The 24016-nt window shown below is 41.4% G+C and overlaps 1 protein-coding gene across 4 annotated transcripts in view; it reads left to right on the plus strand.

The window, feature by feature from the left end:
- PARD3B (par-3 family cell polarity regulator beta) overlaps nt 1-24016 on the plus strand; it is a 394364-nt gene that overhangs the window by 125408 nt on the left and 244940 nt on the right. For all 4 annotated transcript variants that reach the window (XM_071561897.1, XM_071561898.1, XM_071561899.1 and 1 more), the window contains exon 4: nt 3025-3131. In XM_071561897.1, the coding sequence (XP_071417998.1) occupies nt 3025-3131 (107 nt within the window). The remainder of the gene's footprint in view (nt 1-3024; nt 3132-24016) is intronic.

Raw genomic sequence — 24016 nt, forward strand, 5'->3', positions numbered from 1 at the left:
ACAGTCTGTAGGACCCTAAAATTTACAACATATTGGGAGAAAAGAGAAAGCATTGTAGACAATAGCCAAAAAGTCCAGTTGTTTTTGTGCAAATAGGGAAGCAATTCCAGATGAGCACCAGAAATTTCATAGCCTCATGGCAATAAGCAAAAACTTGCAAGAATAAAAAGAAAGCAAATAGCTGCAGGGCTATCTTCCCAAACTGTAGAACTGTATTCTCTATAACACTGCTGCTCGTGCAGACTTCAGTGTAAAAGTTTAGACAGCTGTAAGTTTAAAATTGGATAATGTCACTTTCTTCAGGTTCTCTGGAAAACAGTGACAGAAAGCAAGTAAAAGCAGATCTTCAGAACTGAGGATGGAGAATGTAGTAAAAACAGCATCATGCAGCAGTCAGTACAGAGAGCAGACAGAAGTGCTGAAGTGCTGTGGGACAGGAGACGTGTTCTTTCACCTGCTGGGGCTGCTGGCAGGCCCCAAGAACAAGCTGGGGTCCTGTCTCCCAGCATCACGGAGGTGGGACCCTTTATCTTTCTCTCAGCCATAGGAATGAGAAGTACATGAGGAGCTGGTTGTAGAAGACAGCTCAGGAAAAAGCTGAAATCCAGGGTGTTGGCTTTGGGAGGAGGAGTGATCTCAATATAAGTGAATTTTTTTATTTTTTAGATGGAGTCACTTGTCCCCCTCCCTTCCTATCTTTGGCCTCTTCAGTTGACTGAGGGGAATTTCTTGCACCCTCTTTGAGTTACTGTGGATTTCTCACTGTTGAAAAAGAAGGACAGAAATGAGGAGAGGGGCTGGGGTGATGGCCTCAAAGAGTGTACATTGACTTGTGGAAGTTTTACAAGTAGAAGTACCCATGAAAGGGGTTTTCAGGTATTTTAGCAAGAGTGTTTCTCTGTGCTGTTCATCCTTATGTTGAAAGGAGTCAGAGACGGAATTATGTTGAATCACACAAAAATGTTTCAGCATCTGTTTTCAAACTGTTGTATTGAAGAGAGACTAAAAATTGGATACAGGCCACCAGAACCACTTTGGTCATACACAGAAGAATTTATTTTAATGAGTAAGTATTTATCTTAAGGAAGGGAGTAACTTAAAAATCCAATGTTTTTTGGCTTTAGCTTTTATATGCCTTCTTATCAAATGTGCCTATATGGAAAATAAATTTCTCTTCAGCTTTGTATGAAGAACAGGATTATTTGAGTAGAGAGATCTGCTTCATTTTGACATACTGACACAGCTGGGAAATTGCACAAAGTTAATAAGTTTGGTGATCAAACCTTTTCTTCAGAACCTTTTTGTAGAAACATGCACAGCTCTTGGTGCAGAGATGGTAATCACTTGGCACAAAAGCCAATATTCACCTTCACAAATTTAAGTGTTACTTTTGCTTTTCCTACTGATTTCCTGCAGAAGTGAACATGGAAGGGATTACCTGCCTATAAAAACTGTTTCTCCCTCTGAGGAAGGGTAAGAGCATTGGGTTCTCTGGTTGTTTCCTAGCTTCAGGTGCTGATATTTATTCCAACTATAATGACAAAGTTGTGCTGAAAGTGAATGTGGTACAGTCACTCCAGCTTTGTTAGCATTTAATGAGGAAACTGTTGCATGTTCAAACTCCTTTTATAGATCTAGTAATTATGGCTGTCATCAGCCCCAGCCACTATAATTAGTATTATAACTGACAGCTATAATCTTAATTTCACTCACTTGGAACATTTGAAGAATTACTGTCTTAGACCAATGTTGGGGTTTTTTTGTTGTTTTTTTTTTCTTATTGCCTATGGATGAATTACTTTGGAAAGGCTTGGAGGAGAAAAAAATTATTTTTGTGTAAATTTATTTTGGATAATGGGAAAAATTCCTTTCTTGTATTCCTAAAGAGGTTTTCCCTCTTGGTCAGCCTTGGAAGTTTTGCAAAGGGTGTTTTACAGTGTTTTAAGTGGGTGGCTGTGTTGGTAGAAGCTCCTGACTGGTCTTTGAGGTTATTCCTGAAAAGTACGTGAATAGACTTGAGTAGTAGTTGAGTCTAGTTGAAAATGGTGCAAGTCTGTAGCTTTTCTCAAACAGCTTCCACTGCCTGTGTCTGTTCCCTGCCAGTCCTGGCAGTCAGCAGTGGGAGGCAGATTTGCTGTGAATGAAATTTCTCCCCCGTCTTCACTTCATACCCATATTCCAGCTGTCTCTGCAGAGCCAGCCCAAGGTGTGTTAGATACTGAATGAAGTTAATGGAGGGAGTTATCTTTCAGCTGCCTCTTGGGCCTCATCTGTCATTTATATGCCTCACCTTGAGGCAGCACAGAGGTGTAGTGGTCACGAACTATTGCATCTTGTGAACTGATGGAGATCAAATTTATGGCTGTGGTTATGCCATCATATTCAAAGTGACCTTCCATACAGGTTAAAATGTGGGCTTGTATAATTAGTATGGGAAAGACAAGCAAATGATCAGTACAGCCTTTGGACATACACCAGGAGAAAGTAAGGAACAGCTGAAGATGAGATTGTGAGATCCAGATTTGGTGGATTAATGCAGAATAGCACAATGGGAGCTGTCCTTAGTGGGGAGTGAAAGGCTTTGGACCATGTTCTGGTTCAGTAACCGCTACCAGTTGTAGGAACTAATAATAGTAGTCTAGTTCTTCTGTGTTCACGGTTATTCCTTAGATCAAACCTATGATTTCCCTGGCAGAACTTGATGGTACAGGTGGTCACAGGTACATGCAATTACTCCTTTGTTTTTCTGAGAAGGTGCCTTTTCCTCCTGTTTGTCAGCAGCTTTAGCTGAACTGAGGAGCTCATGGATGCAAGTCTGTATAACAGCGCTTAAAATGTGATCATTTCTTTAGCTTCGTAAATACTAAATGGCAAAACTCTGTCAAATCTAGTAATTTAACAGATGGATATTACCACAGATAAGTTTATATTTAAGTGCTGCACACCCCTTATTTAAACTGCATGAAGCTTTCCCTTGTGCTGGTTTAGCATCACTGAACCATTGCGTTCTCTTTTGTCTCGTAGGCACACCCCTTCTGGTGCGAAGGAGCAGCGATCCAGCTTTGGGGGCACCTGCTGATTTCCCAAGTGCTTCTCAGCCCAGTGACCACAGTCTCAAGCATGTTGTGGCAGTAGGTGTCATGTAACTCACCTTTTCTTAAGACTAAAAACTTTTCTTACCTCTTGGTATATAGTCATTTTATAAGCTGCCATGTCTATTTGGATCCATAACAAAATGCATCATATTTGTTTTCTGTAAAAGAGATAATTTCCTCTGGAAAAAGTGGTTATTTCAAATGGGACAATCAATTAACCGTGGTTCTATTTTTCTTTCTGAAATAAGAGGTTTACATAAAGCTGAATGGCAACATAAGGCCTTGGAATATGAACTGAACTTCTAGCAATGATTTATTTGTTCAGGACCATATTGTTCAGTTTACCATTGGATCTTTGTTCTTGCACTCTTTTTCACTTCCCTTGTTTTATTCTGTCACTTCTGTTGTCTTTGGTACCCAGCTACTATCCTGCATGGTTCTTCTTTATCTGACTTCTCTGTTTTACAATCTAACACTTCCCTTTTGAGGATAAATTTGTTTTTCATGTAGTTATTACTAAATATTATTGCAAAGCTGCAATTAGTGAGGATGCAGTAACTCTTAATCAGTTCTTTGCAAGCAGTCTTTAGTCTTCTGACAGTGATGCTTTCTTGGTGACACTTGCGCCACTTTGCAGTTTTATGACCTGAAGTTTTGTGTTTGTGTGGGGAAAGGTGTTCCTTCATTGCTTCTAGAAAGATGAAATTCTTTAGGATCTCTGAATGACTTCTGGGGCACATAGAGCTATCTTTTGGTGTTTGCCTAGAAAACTCTGGTGGGTTTGCTTCTGCTCTACTTTAGGCCACATGAATTCTGGCTGCTTTCATTTGCTTGCAAAATTTATGCCTTTTCCCCTTTAGCTTCTCCATACAGTGTTGCAGTTCACTCCCTATCCCCAGCTGTGTGAAACAATCTATCACTGTTGTGTTTCAAAACACAAAATCACTCGGAAACTCCCAGTCTCTTCATTTGGTGCAAGGTGGGTGTTTCAGCCTGGATTACAACTAGTTCATAGCAAGGTTCCAGAAATGGCTGTATTGGCATGTTAGGGAGTGGCAGGAGAGACCTGGGGGTAAGGGACATGTTGGAGGTGGGAACCTTTCAGCTGAAGGTGTAGGTAAGACAACATTTACAGTTAAATTCGCATGAATAAAGGAGTGAATACAAAGTCGGTTGACTTGCATATTGATGTTCTGTGGGTCTCAGTCTAACACTGTAATTCTGAAGGCCAGCACAGGATTTCAGTTGCCTGTTCATTGTTTTTATTTGCATGGCCAAATACATGTGCATCTAAATCTTTTGCATGCATTTTCTTTTACAATGGATTATGTTATTTGCTAAGTGGTGCAATTTTAGTGGTGCTAGTGACTCTCCAAGTACATTATGATGTTAAAGGGGGCTGAACTTTGTCAAAGTCCTGCATCATTTGTCAGACCTGTTTGAGCTGAGAGGTTTTTCATGATGTTTGCTGCAAGCATTTCCATATTAATGAAATACTTAGTCTGATAAATGAAAGTACAAAGAAGAATACTTGGTTAACAGTGCTGATCATACACCCTTGGCAAAGTTGAGAAATTTATAAAGTGAGTATGTCAGTATGTAATGCTGACCTCTAGTATTTTATAACCATGAAAATGGGAAAAAAAAGTGGAAAAATAATGAAATCTGTTTCATTCCAGGACATGTTTTGAATGCTTTGTTTTTGGCCATCAAAGAGAGAAAGATAGCATTTTGTTGGGTTGGTTTTTTAAATACAATTTTAGCAGTGCCAAGTTCATTTTATGCTATTACATGAGCACTGCAGTAATACTTGGAGGTTAAAACCTCACCATGCTTCACTGACTTGCATCAGTACACAGGAATCCTCTAGGCCTAAAGGAATTCTCTGTGCCTAAAATACATCGCTCTGTCAGCTATAGGGGTGACAGGCAAAGCTGGGCAGGTAGCAGGGATGGAGAAGGACTTTTGTTTTATATTTATACCATGTAAAGGCATAGGGGAAAAGGCCCAGAAGGGTGGAAGGGTTTGTTTTTTTTTGTTAAAGGGAAAATCTGTTACAGAAAAATACATTACACCAGCTCTTATTTTTGCAGCTGTACCATTTCTAAAACTCTGATCGTCAGTCATACTGAAATATGCTTTGGCATAATGTTCTGGGAAACACAGAAAGCTCAAACAACATAGGTTAAATTAGGTACAGATTGTTTTAAAACATGCAGAAAAATCGATACCTGACAAATGAAAAAACATGGCACAAACAACTGAACACTGCATTTTGAATATATCTGTGCTCTTTCACACAGTGTTAAAGTAGTATTTAGAGAAAATTCATTTGTTCTGTACACTGCTGCTGAAAACTTAAAATTAATACTGCATTTCCTTTGCCACAGACCAGTGGGTTTTCTCACATTAAACTCCTTCCTTGCAGTCACATGCAAGTTGGAAAACCCAGAGCTGTTTGCAGATGAAACATTTTTTAGTGTGTGTACTGAAAATTAAACCTCTGTATTTATGCCATAATTATCTTAGCAATTATTTTGTAATTGAAACTGACTTTCATAATTAGCTTAACTGTTTTGGCACTTCTGGCACTTTGGTGTTTGGCACTCGTGGAACTGGCAGCTCAGTTCTGAGCGGAAATACCCGTGGTTGGACCATGTACTGTCCTACACACTCTGTTCTGATACACCAGTAGCTGATCAGGTTTTTGAGACATGACTGTCCTATGATTCTCTGAAGGCAGCACTGATTTGCCTCTAGTTCTAAAGTGCAGTTCAGGTGTAAAATAAGTAGTGCATGAAATAAAACAGCAAACATGGGGTAATACAAGAAAAGAACATTGCTATCACATTCAGGTGAAATGGTTAAATCTGATGAACCATTTGAGTTCACAGTATTTATGGCATTAAGCAGAACATGCATTCTGTTCTTCAGATGTTGTCCTGTTTATTCAAAGAAAGATTTTTTTTAATGCCATGTATTGATTAATAAAATAACAAAACCTTTTCTGATTGACCAGGCAGTTTGAAAAGTATTTGAGCTATTCTTTCATATTTTCCCTGACACTTACTATGTCTTAGCTGTAGTTTTAGTCCCAATTAACAAAATACTTCTAGATCAATCACAAACTGATAGTGAAGTCCAGCATCTGTTCTCTCAGACTGGAAGTCATTTAACAGATGGTACAAAATTTGAGTTTCTTTTTTCATCCAAACCTCTTTCCTTATTGTGATAGCTGCCACTGAAAAATTTAAGACCGTAATCAGGGTAAAATAGGGATAACAAACATCTGAATTGGTTATTAAAGAAAAAGTATTTGTTAGTGATTTTTTTATTTTATGAAGGCAGTTGTTTAGCTCTTCTGCCTGGTTAGAACCACAGAGCCCTGGCCAGGCTTTCAAAAGTGGAAACTTCCTGCCCTGGGTCCCCAGAGAGGACCTTCAGGCTGGGCAGAGGAGTGACAGAGAGCAGCCCTGTGGAGAACGGCTGGGGGGTGATGGTTGCTGAAGGGCTCAGTGTGAGCCGCAGTGTGTGCTCAGCCCCAAAGCCGAGGGATCCTGCACTGGGAGTGTGCTCAGCCCCAAAGCCGAGGGATCCTGCACTGGGAGTGTGCTCAGCCCCAAAGCCGAGGGATCCTGCACTGGGAGTGTGCTCAGCCCCAAAGCCGAGGGATCCTGCACTGCAGGGGCAGCACGGTCAGGGAGGGCACTCTGCCCGCAAAGCCGAGGGATCCTGCACTGCAGGGGCAGCACGGTCAGGGAGGGCACTCTGCCCGCAAAGCCGAGGGATCCTGCACTGCAGGGGCAGCACGGTCAGGGAGGGCACTCTGCCTGCAAAGCCGAGGGATCCTGCACTGGGAGTGTGCTCAGCCCCAAAGCCGAGGGATCCTGCACTGGGAGTGTGCTCAGCCCCAAAGCCGAGGGATCCTGCACTGCAGGGGCAGCACGGTCAGGGAGGGCACTCTGCCCGCAAAGCCGAGGGATCCTGCACTGCAGGGGCAGCACGGTCAGGGAGGGCACTCTGCCCGCAAAGCCGAGGGATCCTGCACTGGGAGTGTGCTCAGCCCCAAAGCCGAGGGATCCTGCACTGCAGGGGCAGCACGGTCAGGGAGGGCACTCTGCCCGCAAAGCCGAGGGATCCTGCACTGCAGGGGCAGCACGGTCAGGGAGGGCACTCTGCCCGCAAAGCCGAGGGATCCTGCACTGCAGGGGCAGCATGGTCAGGGAGGGCACTCTGCCCGCAAAGCCGAGGGATCCTGCACTGGGAGTGTGCTCAGCCCCAAAGCCGAGGGATCCTGCACTGGGATGTGTGCTCAGCCCCAAAGCCGAGGGATCCTGCACTGCAGGGGCAGCACGGTCAGGGAGGGCACTCTGCCCGCAAAGCCGAGGGATCCTGCACTGGGAGTGTGCTCAGCCCCAAAGCCGAGGGATCCTGCACTGGGAGTGTGCTCAGCCCCAAAGCCGAGGGATCCTGCACTGGGAGTGTGCTCAGCCCCAAAGCCGAGGGATCCTGCACTGCAGGGGCAGCACGGTCAGGGAGGGCACTCTGCCTGCAAAGCCGAGGGATCCTGCACTGGGAGTGTGCTCAGCCCCAAAGCCGAGGGATCCTGCACTGGGAGTGTGCTCAGCCCCAAAGCCGAGGGATCCTGCACTGCAGGGGCAGCACGGTCAGGGAGGGCACTCTGCCTGCAAAGCCGAGGGATCCTGCACTGGGTGTGTGCTCAGCCCCAAAGCTGAGGGATCCTGCGCTGCAGGGGCAGCACGGTCAGGGAGGGCACTCTGCCCCTCTGCCCTGCTCCCCTGAGACCCCACCTGCAGGGCTGTGTCCAGCTCTGGGCCCCCAGCACAAGGAGGGCAGGGACCTGTTGGGGCTGGTCCAGAGGAGCGCCACAAAGGTGGTGAGGGGCCCTAAGCACCTGTCCTATGAACACAGACTGAGAAAGCTGGGGCTGTTCAGCCTGGAGAAGAGAAGGCTGCATGGAGACCCCATAGCACCTTCCAGTATCTGAAGAGGGCCTGCAGGGAAGCTGGAAAGGGACTCTTCATCAGGAACTGCAGTGATACAAGCAGTAATGGGTTCAAACTGAAAGAGGGGAAATTTAGGTTAGATAGGCAGAAGAAATTCTTTACTGTGAGGGTGTTGAGACACTGGAACAGATTGCCCAGGGAGACATCTCCCATCCCTGGAGATGTTCGAGGCCAAGTTGGATGGGTCCCTGAGCATCCTGGTCTAGTGGGAGGTGCCCCTGCCCATGGCAGTGGGGTTGGAACCAGATGATCTTTCAGATCCTTCTAACCCAAGCCACTCTAGGATTCCATGATTCTACTTCTCAGAAAAATTCTATGGCCATAGCTTTGCTATGGCAATAGCCAAGGGCTGGTCCTGCTGCTTTTTGGCTGCAAGTGGCCTGATCTCAGGAAGTGGGTTTAGCAGTGGGCATGTAGTTTTCAGTTGGGGATCTGCCCTGCTGGTGATTGAGATGGTTGAAGCCTTAGAAGAAGAAAGCATTCTTGGACACTGAACACTTTCCTAACTTTTGTCCCCAGCTTGCTGAGTGGAGCTGCAGTTTCAGATTCTCTTCACCAGCTCAGAAGTTCCCAGCTGGATCCCTTTGCCCAACATCCACTGTGGTAAAGATCAGATGCAGCAAGGAAGAAAGTCTGAATTTGGGGTTCTACTGATTTGTTTTTCTTGAACTTTTTAGGGAGCAGAATGCATTTTGCTGCTTCTGCTCAGTCCAGTTCATCCACGTAGTTATTGCTTATGTATGATTAGAACACTTGAACTTTTGTTTCTGGAGCTGTTACTTCTGCTTATCTCTCTTTTTGGACAGGGATAGACTTCCACACTATCGTAGAACGTGATATGTCCTGAGTTTTAGATGGAGGATTGTCATCCTATTTGAGATAATGGGAATTTTGCATTAATTATGATGAGACTAAGGTTTCACCCCCTCTTGTTAACTTGCTGATTCTTATGAGTATGCTGTGTTCTGCATGACTTTCTTTTATAGTTGCGTGTTTTCTGGATTAAATACTTGGGTTATCTTGGAGTTAATCAATGAGACAGGCTGATTAAATTGTATTTATCCATATTTAAAGATACAATGAGATGCTGGATCAATTGAAGAGCTGCTCCAGTGGCTCAATACAGTTTCAATTTTTGCCTAGATGTGACTTGAAATTGACTGTATTTTATGCATTGTGGACATGTAATTTGCAATTTTGAATAAGGTTCATATATAATCAGAACATTTTTATGTTTCAAGCCCTTGTTAAAAAGGGTCAAAACCTCCTCTGGCTCTTCTGGCTATTAATTGTGCTTGTGGTGTATTAGCCTGCCTGATTAAGGGTCTGTGGATTAGCATAATGTCCACATCTGTAAGGATGCAGTTCCATGATTTGTTCCTTTTCCATATGATATTATATACGTATGTAAACACTAAGATATGCTACAATCAGAGTTTGGCTATGAAATAAAAAGATTGTGAGTAGTACTTTCAAACTGTGTGGTTATTTTGCCATAAAAAAGCAGAAATATTGGTTCATCTAATCATGCTATCTAAAAATAGGGCATGTTTTGACACAGTGGTGGAATAATCCTATAGAGTTTATAGCTTGAGTTGATTCAACAGGCTCCTGCTAACAATGAAGAGGCTGCACTGCATGAGGATTGTGTTGTCTGTCTGATCCTAGAAGGTAGAACTTGTGTCTGTATGTTTACTGGACTAGGTCAGGTAGTTTTGCTTTCTGGTCCTTTTGCATGTTAGAATTTGAACGTGAAATTCTCCCATAGTTATGAAATAGAATCATAGATCTGTTTGGGTTGGAAGGGATCTTTAAGGGTCATCTAGTTTCAGCCCTCCTGCAATAAGCAGGGATTTCTTCCACTAGATTGGGTTGCTCAGAGCCTCATCCAGCCTGGCCATGAACATCTGCAGGGATGGGGCATCCACAGTCTCTCTGGGCAGCCTGTTCCAGTGTCTCACCACCCTGACAGTAAAGAATTTCCTCTGCCTAAATTTTCCTTCTTTCAGTTTGAATGCATCCAGCCTGACCGTGGATATTTCCAGGGATGGGGCATCTCCCACCCCTGGGCAGCCTGTTCCCTGTGTTACCACCTACACTGTGAAACACTTCTTCCTTATATCTAGTCTAAATCTACCATCTTTTGGTTTAAAACCGTTACCTGTTGCCCTGTCACAACAGGTCCTACTGAAGTCTGTCTCTATCTTTTTTAAATGCCCTCTTTTAAGTATTGCAGGAGGTGGGTGGGCTCTGGGAAGAAAATGAGATGTTGGGAGAAACGCAGTAATTTATCAGGAACTAGCAGTGCTGGAAGGATGGGGCACTGGTAATGCTTCAAATCCGTGCTTGTTGACATATAATAATTAAACATCAAAGTAGATATGGAAATACATCTTAGATATTACCATGTGTGTTGTAGGGTAAAGGCAAGACTGCTTCCCTGATGTGGTGTGGTCTCAGACTGTCATTCAGAAAAGCAACGTTTTTAAAATTCTGGAAGGCATTTATTTTTTTCTGGTAAAAGTTTTCCTATTAATAATTTAATTCTTGCTCTTGAAATGCTGCTATGTGAAGCTGAACAGAAGATCTGCGGAGATTTAAAAGGATTTTCTGTCATTCAGCTGGGGAGTTCCAAACAGTTTGAGTTTTTTAAAAGGGAATTCTGATGTGGGTGAATCCATTTTTAAAGCAGCTATTCTGTGTCTGTTTACACTGTGAAACATATATAGAACACCCTTAATCAGCGCAGGAGCTTGTCAGTGTATTGCTTTTGATGTCTGATTAGATGATCACAGGGACATCTGCAGTGAGTTAGTTTTGAAGTTGTTGGTGTGCGGCGCTGCAGGAACCGGAGCTGTGTGGCACTCTTACACCGTGGAAAGCTGCTGCTCTTAAGGAACCTCTTACAAATCCAACTATGCAGCGAACTGAGGGTTGTCGAAATAACAAAAGCCTTTCCTTCTCGATTCTTTCTGTTGCCTTTCAACCCTGTGCAGCTTTTTTTTTTTCTTTTTCTCTTCCCTGTGCTGTGGCATTCTGTGTCAAAAAGAAATCACTTTATATTGTAGAGAAAAAACTAAGAAATGTAAATTAAATGTTTGTAATACTTAAGAGTACTGAATTGTTCATCTGAAAAGGGACAGAAGTGCCCTGTGGTAATTTGCTCCTTTGATGGTGTGAGAGGTACATGTGTGTGTGGGGAAAAGCCCTCTTTGTGTTCCTTGCACAGCCTGCTTGTCAGGAACGGTGTATTGTTTTACCTGTATTGTTTAAGATGAGCAGTGGGTGTAATTTACATATTTTTATTCCAGAAGGATAAGTAGACTTTTTGTGATTTATTTTAATAAGAGCTAATAATGAATGCTCTTTGATGTTAATATAGTATATAAATTATCAGTAAAAATGGTACAATCAGAAGAGGTTGTTATTCATTGATAACAAGTTGTTTTCTAAAGCCTGTTTCTAATGAGAGGAGTACCAGCATTTTACTGACTATTCATGAGAGAAAGTATCTCTAATGAAAATCATCAAAGCTCTCCATCATTCTGGAACCTGTTAGGAGGCCCGGGGTTTTGGGCCTTCGCTGGAATTTTGAAAATACCTTATTGTTTATAAACCTTCCTTATTCATCCTCTACCTTGTGTAGTCAGGTATTATGTGATTGCAGGAAGGTGGCTGAGAGACTTGAAACTCACTCTTTTTCCTACATGGCCTGTCTTAAGAGGAATGTGGGAAAACTATAGAATGGAAATATGAATGTTGACCAAAAAAAGGGGGAAAAGGTCATGCTGTCAATGCTGTTGATGCATTCTCATCTCTACAGCTACATCTTTGGGGTCCTATAGAATACTGTCATTCCATCTGGAACAGCTTTTAGCAGGCAGCTTATGCAACAGGCTCCTGGTGCCGAAATTGGACTGAAACATAAGCAAGTTACTCTTATGTCTGACAGTCAAATTAAAAGTGGAAGATGACAGTCAACATGGCTCATGCATATGATTTGCTGTCAAGCCCTAGAAATATTTAGCTAAAATAAAATAGGTTCTCAATCAGTGTCCAACTGAAATGTCTACTACTAAATAACATTTTTCATAGATGTGGAAATCTGGCAATAATGGCAGAGATCTTTGACAATAAGTTAGACCCAAATGCTGCTGTGACATAGGGAAAAAACCAGTTTTGCATTTTTTAATATCTGGCAGTGCACTGACATATGAGGCTCTGCTCTTGTTCTGGTTAATATTTATGTCTCTCCAAAACTAAGATCTGTGCCTTTACTTCTCTTACATGATTGACAGTTATTCATATCTAAGGAGGTGCAATATTTTTTGTTTTATTTCATCATGTGAGGCCCATTCAACACTAAATTACCCAACCTGTTGAAGATGGAGATTTGTCCTTCTCCTGTGTAGTTGGTGTCTCAGCTAACCTGGATTTACAGGGTTTTGAGTTGTAATAGTGACACAGTGCTCTTTGAAACTTGCACATTCAACTGGGTTTTTGAATGGCAGCAGGTCCTGATTTCCTCCATGCCTATGGGACAATTTCTGACACTGACACCTGGAATGAGGGGGGATTTATTTTAGTACTTCTGTACATTGAGTGCTTTTGATATTGAAGTTTTTGACAAGTTTCGTACTTGGAGAAATAATAAGACCACTGTGAATATAAACTGAAATGGCAAGGTTGATTCAGTGAGCTTCTGGAGTTTGAATAAACATACCATCTTTGATTTTTGTCAGTTATGGCAATTGTTTCTTCTGGCCTGTAAGTCTAATATGACCTTTTGTTATAACATGACAGTATAACTTCTCTGAAATAACTTTAAATAAATAAAACCTAAGCAATAAACAATTTAATAAATAGCCAAATCTTCAGTTCAAAGGAAGTGATTAGACTCAGAGCAAATTGTTGTCTCTGTTTGTCAGTACTGAGGAACAATAATTGGCAGTTTGTGAGGCACACTGGGATTCAGAGATGGACCTGTGGTTTGATATGGCACAGTTGTTCTTTCGCCTATTTGAGATACTAAAGAACCATATTTGCCAATTCAAAGTAAAAAAGAAAATAAATTGTCTCCCAAGACAGACCTTATAGGAACAGTTGCTCTTGTAAGATTTTTGTTTGGTTTGTTTTTGTTTTGGTTGGTTTTTTTTGTTGTTGTTTTTTTTTTTTTTACAATCAAGTTGAGTAGTGGCCTGGGCTTTTTTAAAAAATTAGTTGTCTGCTTTAAAGGACTAGAAGAATAAGTTTTGCCTTTAATTCATCTTGGTCTGAATGTTGACTTAATATGGGTTTCAGTATGGATTCTGCAGCTCCTCTTTGTGTCATCCCGGGGTCGCTGAGGTGCTATGTTTGCTGTGTCTGAGCTGTGCCTGTCACGGGGCTGCGCTGGAGCCCCTCGTGGTGTCTCTGCAGACGTATCGGGCTGTCCTGGGCTCAGCAGCACTGCTCTCCCTCTTGGCACTCGTGCTGGGGTCTATTTAGAAGCTGTCTTAGAGTGACATGGACTTGGACCTTAAATAAAGAGCTGCTGTTCCTCATGGCGTGCTTGCTCCATTGCTCTAATAGCAGTGCATCGGAGATGATTATACGTTTGACACCTGTGGAGATAAATTGGCCTCCTCCCTTTCCTTTCTGCTTTTTGGAATTACCAAGTACAATCAACTCCATAGTACATCTGTCAGCTTTACAGAAACGAGAGGAAACCCCTTCTTTTCAGCTGGCCTGGTGTCAGTCTCAGGAACGTGGTGAAGGTTCCTCAGATGAGGCGTTTCCTTCCACCCCCACACCTCTCTCTCTTCTCCATAAATTTTTCTGTCCTTCAAGCAACAGTGAGAATCAAATGGATATACATTGTTTTGGAGTAAAGTCAGTTCTGTAAGCAGCACTACTGAGCAAGGGCCAGTTAGCCTTCATTGCCTCATCTTTTGACCCTTTCCTTAAAAGCCCAAATGAATTCTGTTTCTGATGCAGAAGAAACATATTCCAAGGAAAATTTTATAAAACAGTTCTATGAGAAATTGCAAGCACGATAAAAGGAGGAGATGCCATGGAAGAAAAAACCCACAGATTAAATGGATTTTAAGTCCCAAAGAAGAAAAAAATCTCTTTATCAGCAGGAAGAAAAGTATCCCTCCCCTTCAATTGGTTTGAAGACATAGCCAAACTATGGATATTTCATCTAAAAATAAATCAATCAAGACTGTGAAATATTGCAGTTCTTAATGACAAGTGTGTTTGTTGCTCAGAAGTTCCTGTAGTGGTATTCTTTTCAGCCAAAGAGTGTAATCTTAACTGTATATTTGGTTTCAAGGAATAGGCACATGTTCCTCAGGTCTGTGAAGCATCCACCAGAGCCACCTGGATGTCGGATGTTGCTGTGTGCTTCTGCAAAGTTGTGGGGCTTTTTAATTAGCATTGTTGGTGCCAATTCCATGGCACAGCAACCAGCTCCGAGGTCAGTGTGGCTCACTTATAAATGTATGCACATTTCCTTCGCGCATGGTATGTGCCACCTCGGGTGTTCTCAGATTTCTGTTGGGAAAAGTGAATCCAGTAACATTGTATATCTGAGGGAAAAGTATCCTACAAAAGATACCCTGCAAGTGTTGATGACTCAAGTGATCTGCTGTATCGTGGGAAGAACATCTAAAATGAGAATGTTTTGCTGCTTGTGGAAAAAATGCAGAACACTGTAAGCCCTTGTCAAGTTGCTACCAAGGAGGTTCAGGAAGAGTTCAGAGAATCAGAATGGGCTAGAAAAGTTTTTACACAATGTAAACTTCTAAATAGCAGAATTAACTTGTAGTGAAAGAAGCCAATTCCACTTCAGTCTTCAGGCCATTCTGTCTGTCTTTGATTCCCTGTGTTTAGGCATGGGAGAATGTTCCATCCCATCGTGCAGAAGGGAAATGGATTGCTGTTCCTGGGCAAACAAATCCACAAATTGATAACCAGGATGGAATGGTCAAATTGATAGGCTACTTAATACACAAATCAGAGTCTCCAGTATGTGCTTTTTCTCTTTGAAGCACTTCAGAACATAGTAAGGAGTTGTCAACAGAAGAACTGCTATGAGATTAGAGATTACCATGTTAATAATAACAAAGCTATCCTTGAGTTTACAAAACACTGAAGCAGATGATTGCTTATTGCCCAGCTGTGATTTTCTGCTTTTTTACCTTTCAATGTCGAGTTTGTGTGTAGTTATCACTTTCAAAAGACTGTTTTGAGAGGCATGTTGATGATACTATTGTGTTAATGTCATCAGTCACACAAACACTGACATTACCAGGTAGAGTTAGTTCATTTGAACCAGATGCATGCATTCATAAATAAAATTAATATTTTTTTAAATAATGTTGGCAGTATGCCAAAAGATTATGACACTTTTGGGAAATTAACCTGCTGCCAATTACATGTATTTATCATACTATACAAGTGACTAAACCATCAAATTATTGATGTTAGAATTACTTTCATTGTAATCAGACACTCTTGAGTGTCTGATGTTGGTTACCTGTTAAGGTCAGGTGTAACATGCAGATTCTAGGGTTGTAGTGATTTAAATTTTGTTAAAGTCATTTGATGTTTAGAATTCATTACATACTATTATATATTCATATGATTATGATGTTGACTACCACATAAATACTTCTTTAATATTTATTTAATAAGTAAGATTACTTCAGGTCTCGCTTTCTATTCTACTGCTGCTGGTATTTTGTTCTGTAACAACCAAACATGCACATTTAGAGCTGGGTGACAACTGTTCAGTTTGGACTACAAAAATCAAGTGAGAAAAATCTCTTTGGTTTGATATTTGCCATTCATAACAGGTTTCTTTTGCTTTTGAAGTAGTTAAAATAATCTAGGCTTTTGATGAATGTTTATAAAGTTAAAATGGTACACATTCAAGATAGAAACCAAGTTCATCTCTTTCACCAGCTCTTAAAGGGAAAAAAGAATTTTCAAGCAGAAGACAGAGGAATTTCTCTGCCTACTTGGAGGGCCTACTAGAAGCTCTTTTTAGACAAAAGCCTGTCTTTGGAAAGCAATATCAAGTAATGCTGCCCACTAACACTATCCATGCATTTGTAGCATAGATATTCATGCAGTGCCCTTTGTGAAAAATGTATTTTAAGAAAATTGAGTTTGTTCCTCAGGTACCTTATTGTGAAAAGAACAGGAACTAGATCAATATATTGCAGTTTAGAGGTAATGAAAGGATGTTCGTGCAAAGGAGCCTGAGAAAACAGCTCACTAGAGAGTAAAACTTCTTTTCCAGCAATACTGAAGTTTGAGAAGGGCCTGGCTGCCTGGGCACCTGCCATGGATCTTCACTGGTCACGCTGGAATCAGACCATTAACCCTCTCAAACCTCCCTCTTAACTAGCACCACATTTACTAACGAGCTTGTCCTGCCCTGGTGTCTGGGCTGTTCTGAGCTGGCAGGTTTGGGGTCCCACTGGCCATGGGGTGGTTCCCCTGCCCTGTGCTTGCCGAGGGCCGGGGCTGCCACAGAAGGGGTGCCCTCCTGAGAGCCCATCCCTGCGGCTGCTGCCCCGTCCCTCTCCCACCCTCAGGCCTGTGCCTGGGGCTGGGGGTCACCCCAGGGGGTTCTGCTGCCAGGGTGCCTGCCTGCCCTCCTGCCCAGCCAGGGCCAGGCCATGGTGGGAAATGTCTCTTGCAGTCTCAGCTTTCATCTCTGCTGTAGTGTTGTTTTTTTTTTTAATTTGGACTTCAAGTAGCTACAATTCAAACAAGACATGGTAGCCAGCAGAATTGTGGGTGTTCATATTGATAATTTTTGCTTGCTTTTGGAGTCAGACTTGACTGTGTGCTGTAACTGGGGAATGAACAGGAGGCTCCTGTTGGGGAAGACAAACTGTTTCAAGAGTGTTCAGCCTCCAGTCTAATACATTTTTCCTACTGCAGATAGCACTTTTGGGTTCATTATGGCTTGCTCTCATAAGTCGTCATTTCTGTCTCAAGGCTGTTGTGCTTTCCAATGTAAAGCAGATTGATGCTGGCACATTTTTTCTATTTTAATTTTACAAAGTTGTCACACTGAAACTGTGCCTCATATTGGAAGTGCTTTGAAGTGAAGAGATAAACAAAGAGCTAAGATAAAATTAAAAAGGAGTATGAAGAACATTTCATCTTGGTTTGTCTTTTTTAAAAATAAGCTGAATGAATGTAGTACCCTTGTGCCACTAAGTCTGCAAACATTAGGTGATCAATCTAAATTGAGTTAGTGTGTTTGCAGTAAGCAGAAACAGGTGAAAATTGGGTTATCTGTGCCCAACTCTTTCTATTTACTATGAACAGTGAGATATAAACTAGTTTTTAGACCTGATTAGGTTTTGTTTATTTTCAGAGAGGGGCAGAGGCAGAACATGTGCTGTATCTACCATAGTTATTAAACCAAGAAACTATATAAAAGTCACTAGCTGAGTTGTGACATTTGCAGGTAAAGGTAGAAAGTCCTTCTATAAATAAATCTGAAGTGAATCCAGGAGGAAGAACAGCAACAGTCCTTGGTATATTTCGTTTTTATCTCGGAAAAACAAAAAAACAATTGTCTGTCCTTTCACTAAAAAAAGGCACCCAAAAAAGTAATTGTCTTTACCAGGTCAGAAATGCCAACCAGTTTATAATCTGAAGTATGGTTTAAAGCTTCACTTTTTTTGGTTTAGAGACTCCCAAAAATTTTCCAATGAAGACGTACCTTGTGCTAGATCTTCAGAGTTACTTTTTCTGACATCTAAAAGTAGTCAAGGAATTCAGAGGTCTATTGACACCAAATTGAAATCATTGTCTGCAGCAATAAAATAAAAAATGCCCAGTGCAGAGCAAGTGAAGATCTGGGAGACACAGCTGCAGCCTTCCAGCTTGAAACTACTTGCTCCTAGAACCCAGTGTTTATTTTCAAGCCATACCTTATCTGTGTCCTGAATTGTGGTGTAGGGCTCTAAAAATCAAGCCAAATGCGGAGCTGGAAATCCAGTTTTGTCTGTGCACCTTTCTGAACCAAACTGTTGATAGTCTTTGCTGTTTCCCTCGATGAAGGGTTTGTGGGAAGAGCATTTTGCTGTTGGGTTTTCCGGCATTTAGCACCATTGGTGATCGTGATCAAATGTGTCTGTTTTGCCTTTCAAGAGGATTGTGAGAATGAATGAGATTTACTCTGAAGTGTTCATCAGACCAAACTTCAAGGTCTGCTGCTGTTTCTGTGTCATCTCTCACTTCAAAGGTGTCTGCCCTTTGACTTTTAAGTCGAGCTGTTGTTGGGGCCCCTTTGAGTTGCCTGAGGCTATCAGATATCCAAATAGCCCTAACAACAGAAATAATATTTGCTCTCATATGGTAAACAGTTCCTGTTTAATTGTTACAAGTAAGACAGTTCAGGCTTGAGAAGAAGAAAAACCCCAAACTGTTCAAGCTTTCAGTTTGCATTCAGCTCCCTCTGCCCTTCCATTTGTGTTTTACAGACTTGATGGTGTTTGTAGGTGTTGGAACTTGATACAGCCATGGGGACACTTGCACAAAAGAAACAAACAAGTTTTCAATCCAGATCAAGTGTAATTATCCCTGAAATTGTTCTGGTTGGGTTCCCATTTTAAGTTCCAGTGAAGGTTTGCTAACTAAACTTGTCTCTGTTGAATGTATAACCATTTGAACAGAAAGAGTTATTTGCTGGGAGAGAGTATAGCAAATAGAAAGCCTGATCTGTCTTCTTAGAACCTGGACTGCTTTTGTGTGCATGACACTGTGCTGTAGGCAGTTCATGCTTGAGGAAACTGTTCAGACTCGTTTTTGAGCTGGAGTTCAGCTCCCCAGGCCCCTGTATTTGTGATCTCCAGGCTTGATCACTCCATTACCATTGTACGGGAGTGAATGTGTATTGCAGAAGCTCTGAATAGCTTGCAATGCAGCAGTACATCCATTTAGCAACACAGATCACTATTATCCCATTATTCCACTGTTTTGTTTCATATATCCAGTAGTTCCCATTAAAATATTAAGCCTAAATGACTATGCTTTTTTTGTTGAAATTTAAAGCCCTGCATGAGATTATGCACAGATGCTTGAAAAAATGCCATTCCCTCCATGATCTTTTTTTCTACTGGGACCAACTTTTGTCTAAGATGTATTGCTCTTGCCTGCAGGATGTATCAGGTCCTGGACTATTAAGCTCATTTTCAGAAGAAAGCAGTGAATGCTTCCTTTGGTTGCTTTTGAATTTGGTAAAGTTATCTCTGTATGAGAGGCTTTTCTTTAGGAAGTCTCCCTGGTTCTTTCCAGCACAAAGTAAGTCATTAAAGCTATTTCTTTCCACCTTTTCTTCCCAGAAGAAAAGATCATGTATTTGCTTGTGAGTACCTAGAACATGCTACAGTAATGCAGTCAGTGGTGCTCAGTGTAAGAAAGATGTAAGCAAAGCCTTGCAGCTTGCAATGCTTTGGGTTATTATGATGCAATTATAAAATCTTTGCTTTTGTGATAGCAGACAGAACTTCACTGTACAAAATACTTATAAATTTGCTTTTCTAAATTGTACATTTTTATGAACTTAGCACAGGTGGTCTTGTTTTCTTAAGTATTGAGACAAACAACAACAAAAAAATCTACAAAACGCAACCCACCCCTTTACGCCCAACATGCTGCCAATCTCCCGGCATTTCTGGTTGTGGAGTATTTTTAATTAGAATCTGACCTGGATAATTAACATTGGATTTCTTGGTAAGTAATAGTATTTGAACTATTTAACTGGTGAATAAAATTGCCCTGTGCTTTGTATCTAAGCATACTGTACTAAAGTTTTAAAGCTTAAATAAGTCAGATACACTGAAACTCCATTAACTTTTCAGGCCACTCAAATTTTCTGTCAACACATTTCTTAAAATCAAGGGAATTCTAAGTTCAGGAAATACTAGGGTTTACATCAATTGGGCTTCCCATGTCTTACCTGAAAAGGTTCACAAAAACTCAGATATGCTGAACCTTGTCACTCCTTCATGTTGGTGTTCCTCACTTTGGCATTACTGACCTTGGTCCTCCCAGGTAGCCACACTTGATTCATTCTGCCCTTTGGTGCCATACTTTTGATTTCTAAATTCTGAGGAACTGGAAACAAGGGAACTGCTTTGTCTCAAAGTGGTGTTTGTGTGTCTGAAACCAGCCTGAGCGTCTTGTGTGAAGGTTGGGAAATGACAGAGCCACTTAAAGGTCATTTCCCAACCTCCACACAAGATGCAAGGAGACAGGTTAGCCATATTCTTCCACTTTGTGGCAAACACTGATGCACTAAACACATTTCTATTTTACTTTGTTTCTAGGAAATTATTGCTATAGCTGATAATGTTCATTTTAAAACAGAAATAAATACTGGGAATTTCTGCTGGAAGAATTTTTTATTAACAACATTTCTTGCAATAGGCTTTGCCTGTATTTTTCTCAAAAGCCAAGAAACAGACATTGGATTGAGAGAGGCATATTTGTGCAGGAACACATGCAAGAATGAGGGCAGTTGGTACCTCATGCTGCTTTCTGTCTTCTGGAGGGTTACTCGTTTGTCGATGTCACCTGCTGTGCTTACCTAAGCAATAGCAATGCGTTCTCTGACCTTTGTTCTTGCAATCAGAGATGATGCCATCAGTCAGCCAGTATAGAGCAATGAAGCCCACCTGTAACCTTAGAAAAGGTTTCTGTTTCTGTTAATAAACATAACTGTATCATGTGAAAATGAAGTTACCCATGTGATTCTGTTTGCTTATTTTCTTCAAACGATTTAAAAAAAAAAAGAATTACCATTGTGAGAGGCCCCTCATAATCTGATTAGAGGTAAAACTGTTCTCATTAAAATGACCTGAGCTCAATTCATCCGTAAGGTTTTATTATTGCTGTTCTATTTTATTTCCAGCAAATATGCTGATATATCTTTGCTTAAGATATTTTGTTCACCCGACTTCCTTGCAGCCATGTGATAAATCCAGTTTTCTTCCACTGCAATTTTTAGTGTTGTCAAGTTATTTATTAACCTGTGCTGTTATTTCAAGATGTAGTTAATAATTAACATAGAACCAGATCATTTCATGAAAGGTTATTTTCTGACGACTTTTGAAAACCCTAGGAGAGATTGAAAATACCATTAGGCTTCATAAGGATTTATTGGAAATAACAATTATACTCTCAGATGATCTGCCTCTGGTTTCAATTGCCTGCTAGGTTTAAGATAAGCCAGTGATAGTAATGTCTTGGCTCACAGGAGTCAACTCAGGTTTATTAATAATATCCACTCATAAATTCAGGGTAACACTGTGCCTGTACTTCCAGATCCTAAAACAAGGTTTTGTATACAGTCAACAGAATTAAAATGCTACACAGTTGCCTTAATTTTCATTGAGAATTGGGATCAAGATCAAGGGCTTTATGTAGGGCAGTGTATTCTCCCACTTGGATGCAGGCAACTCAATTCCTTGAAGAGATTCAGGCAGCATTTTAACCCTTATTCACTTGTTTGATGCTGCGGAGGTTAAGATGTTCTTTTGGTCCCTTAGAAATATCTTCAAGCTTGATGGCCTGGTTTTTCTCTGACATATTATTTCTCAGAGTTGAGTTTAAAGAGAGAAATTTGTGAGTATCTCTAGTCTGGAGCTTACCAGTCGAATAGGGACCTGGCAAGACAAATTTGTGTTGTATTTTCTTCAGGTCATTGTGGTGGCCCCTTGCTGCAGGGTTGGGGAGGGTTTGTTGAAAATGAAGATGGCCAGTTAAGTTTGCAGAATGCCCAGAGCCAAGGAGAGAATAATATTGCTAAAAGAAATAATTCCTTCCTGTACTGAGCTATGCTGGGAGACTTCCATGTTCTTTGTGAGCAGATATGGTATTGGAAGAACCTCAGCTGCAAGTTTAATATTCACGTATGTGTACATGTATGTATAAATATTGTAAAAAGTTTCTTTTGAGAGGTTACCATCTCACACGATGTGGAGGAAATGGTTACATATTAAGATATCTAAAGGGTGATGCCCAGATTGTTAGTCACTAGTCACACTGTTAGACTGAAACAAAGTGATAAGTTTTTCATATACGGAAAGTGTGATTCTTTTGAAAAGTAAATAAACTTGCAGCCCACAAAGTTGAGGAGGAATACTTAACTCCCAGCAGGAATCCAAGTGCCTTTGATCTAAAGAGGTCATGTGATTCTTAGTACCTTGTAATCATGGGCTGCCTTCCAAGCTGAGGAAGCTCTACAATAATCACAAACTGTGGTTTCCTGGGACATGTGGAAACATCCTGGGAAAATACTGGATAAATGGGTCTCTAAAAGCATTCAGGTCCTTGTCATGCTATAGACTGGGTCTCTCATGAGACCCTGGTATTTGATTTATGTGAAGATTTCCGACTTCATGGAGAATGGAGGGAATGTTTTCTCCCTTAACTTTTTAGCAAAGCATTTCTCCTGTAACCTTTTACATTCCTTCTTAGTCTTTTTCCTTCCAGGCAGAGTGCAGCAGGAGCTATATTTCAGTATCTCATTTGTACCATAATTTTAAGGATTTACTTCTCGTCTCATCTCCTGATACCCACACACATTACTGGGCTAGTCTGTCTACCCCCATGAGATAGAAGAAGGGTCTTTGACTACTGCATTAGTACCTAAAGGGCACTGATCATAAATTGAGAGGTGGGTCTGGGAGTTTGGTGTTGTGTTCATGTTCTTTAACTGCTGATCTAAGTTCAGTGTTCAGCTGTTGACAAGGACAAACAGTAAGGGATGTGCACCTTGGACATCTGGAGAAAAAGCTTCTCAGTTACCCTCATGTGCTTCTGGTTGTTTCACAGAGCAGACTCTGTCAGGTTTTTTCATGTTCTTGTGCTTAATATGGCTTGGTTAATGTTTCTGTGATACCCTTTTTTGGGGATAGTTTTTACTGTTGGCCACTGTCTTAAGCAGTTGTGCCTGTTCATACTGGATTATAGGAAACCATGTAGCTGTTCACAAAGATTTGGTCAAAGCTAAAATAATCATCTGAGTGTGTCACCCATCTTGTGCACTCTCCCCTCTCTGCCTTCTTCAGGCCCCGGCATTATTTGCACAGAGTCACATCCTGATTGTTGTCTGTCTTGCTTTGTAGTGAGGATGTTCTAAATATTCATAATGTTATGTATATATCACTCTAGGTGACTGTGTATTATTAGAAATCCTGGGCTTTAAGCACACTGTCATCCATTGTTCAGTAAACACAATTACATTGCTCTATCTTTCATCTCTTCTCTAATGAATCCATGCTAATTGATTAATCAGTGCTGTTGCTTCACTATGATAATCCCATATGAGGAATAGTAGTAACAGAGCTAGCAATTACTAAGATACATTGCACACTGAGGAAAACTTTATATAATTCCCTGTAAGTGGCAGACCCAGAGCAGGAGCAGCCGAGATGTGTCCCAGGCAGGCCTTGTGTTCCAGGGCACGGCTCTGCCTGCCGTGAGGAGATGTGGACCTGGTCATAGTGAGCTTTGGGTGGGAGTGAGATCCACTGGTTCCTGGTGCAGGGACTGTCTGGGGCCATCGCTCATTTGTGGTGTGTCACCAAAGGGCAAACCTGAGAAGGTGAGGGCAGTGTCATCGGCTCCATGTTTGTCAGAGTTTTGTCTGGTGTTTGTTACTGAACTCTCTGCCTTCTTGACTTAAATATAGTTCTGACAGTGACTTTTAAAGTGCGAGAAGGAGCATTCTTATACCGTCTTACTGATGTTACTGTTTAATTTCCAAAGCAATAAGTAGAGATTTCTGATCCAGGGTAAAGCTTAAAGCGGCTCCTGCAGGCTGTGAGTGATGCTTAGCGGCCCATGAACAGTGGCAACTTGGCTACTCTTGGA

This window comes from Pithys albifrons, chromosome 8, assembly GCF_047495875.1.
Source record: "Pithys albifrons albifrons isolate INPA30051 chromosome 8, PitAlb_v1, whole genome shotgun sequence".
Taxonomy (NCBI): Eukaryota; Metazoa; Chordata; class Aves; order Passeriformes; family Thamnophilidae; genus Pithys; species Pithys albifrons.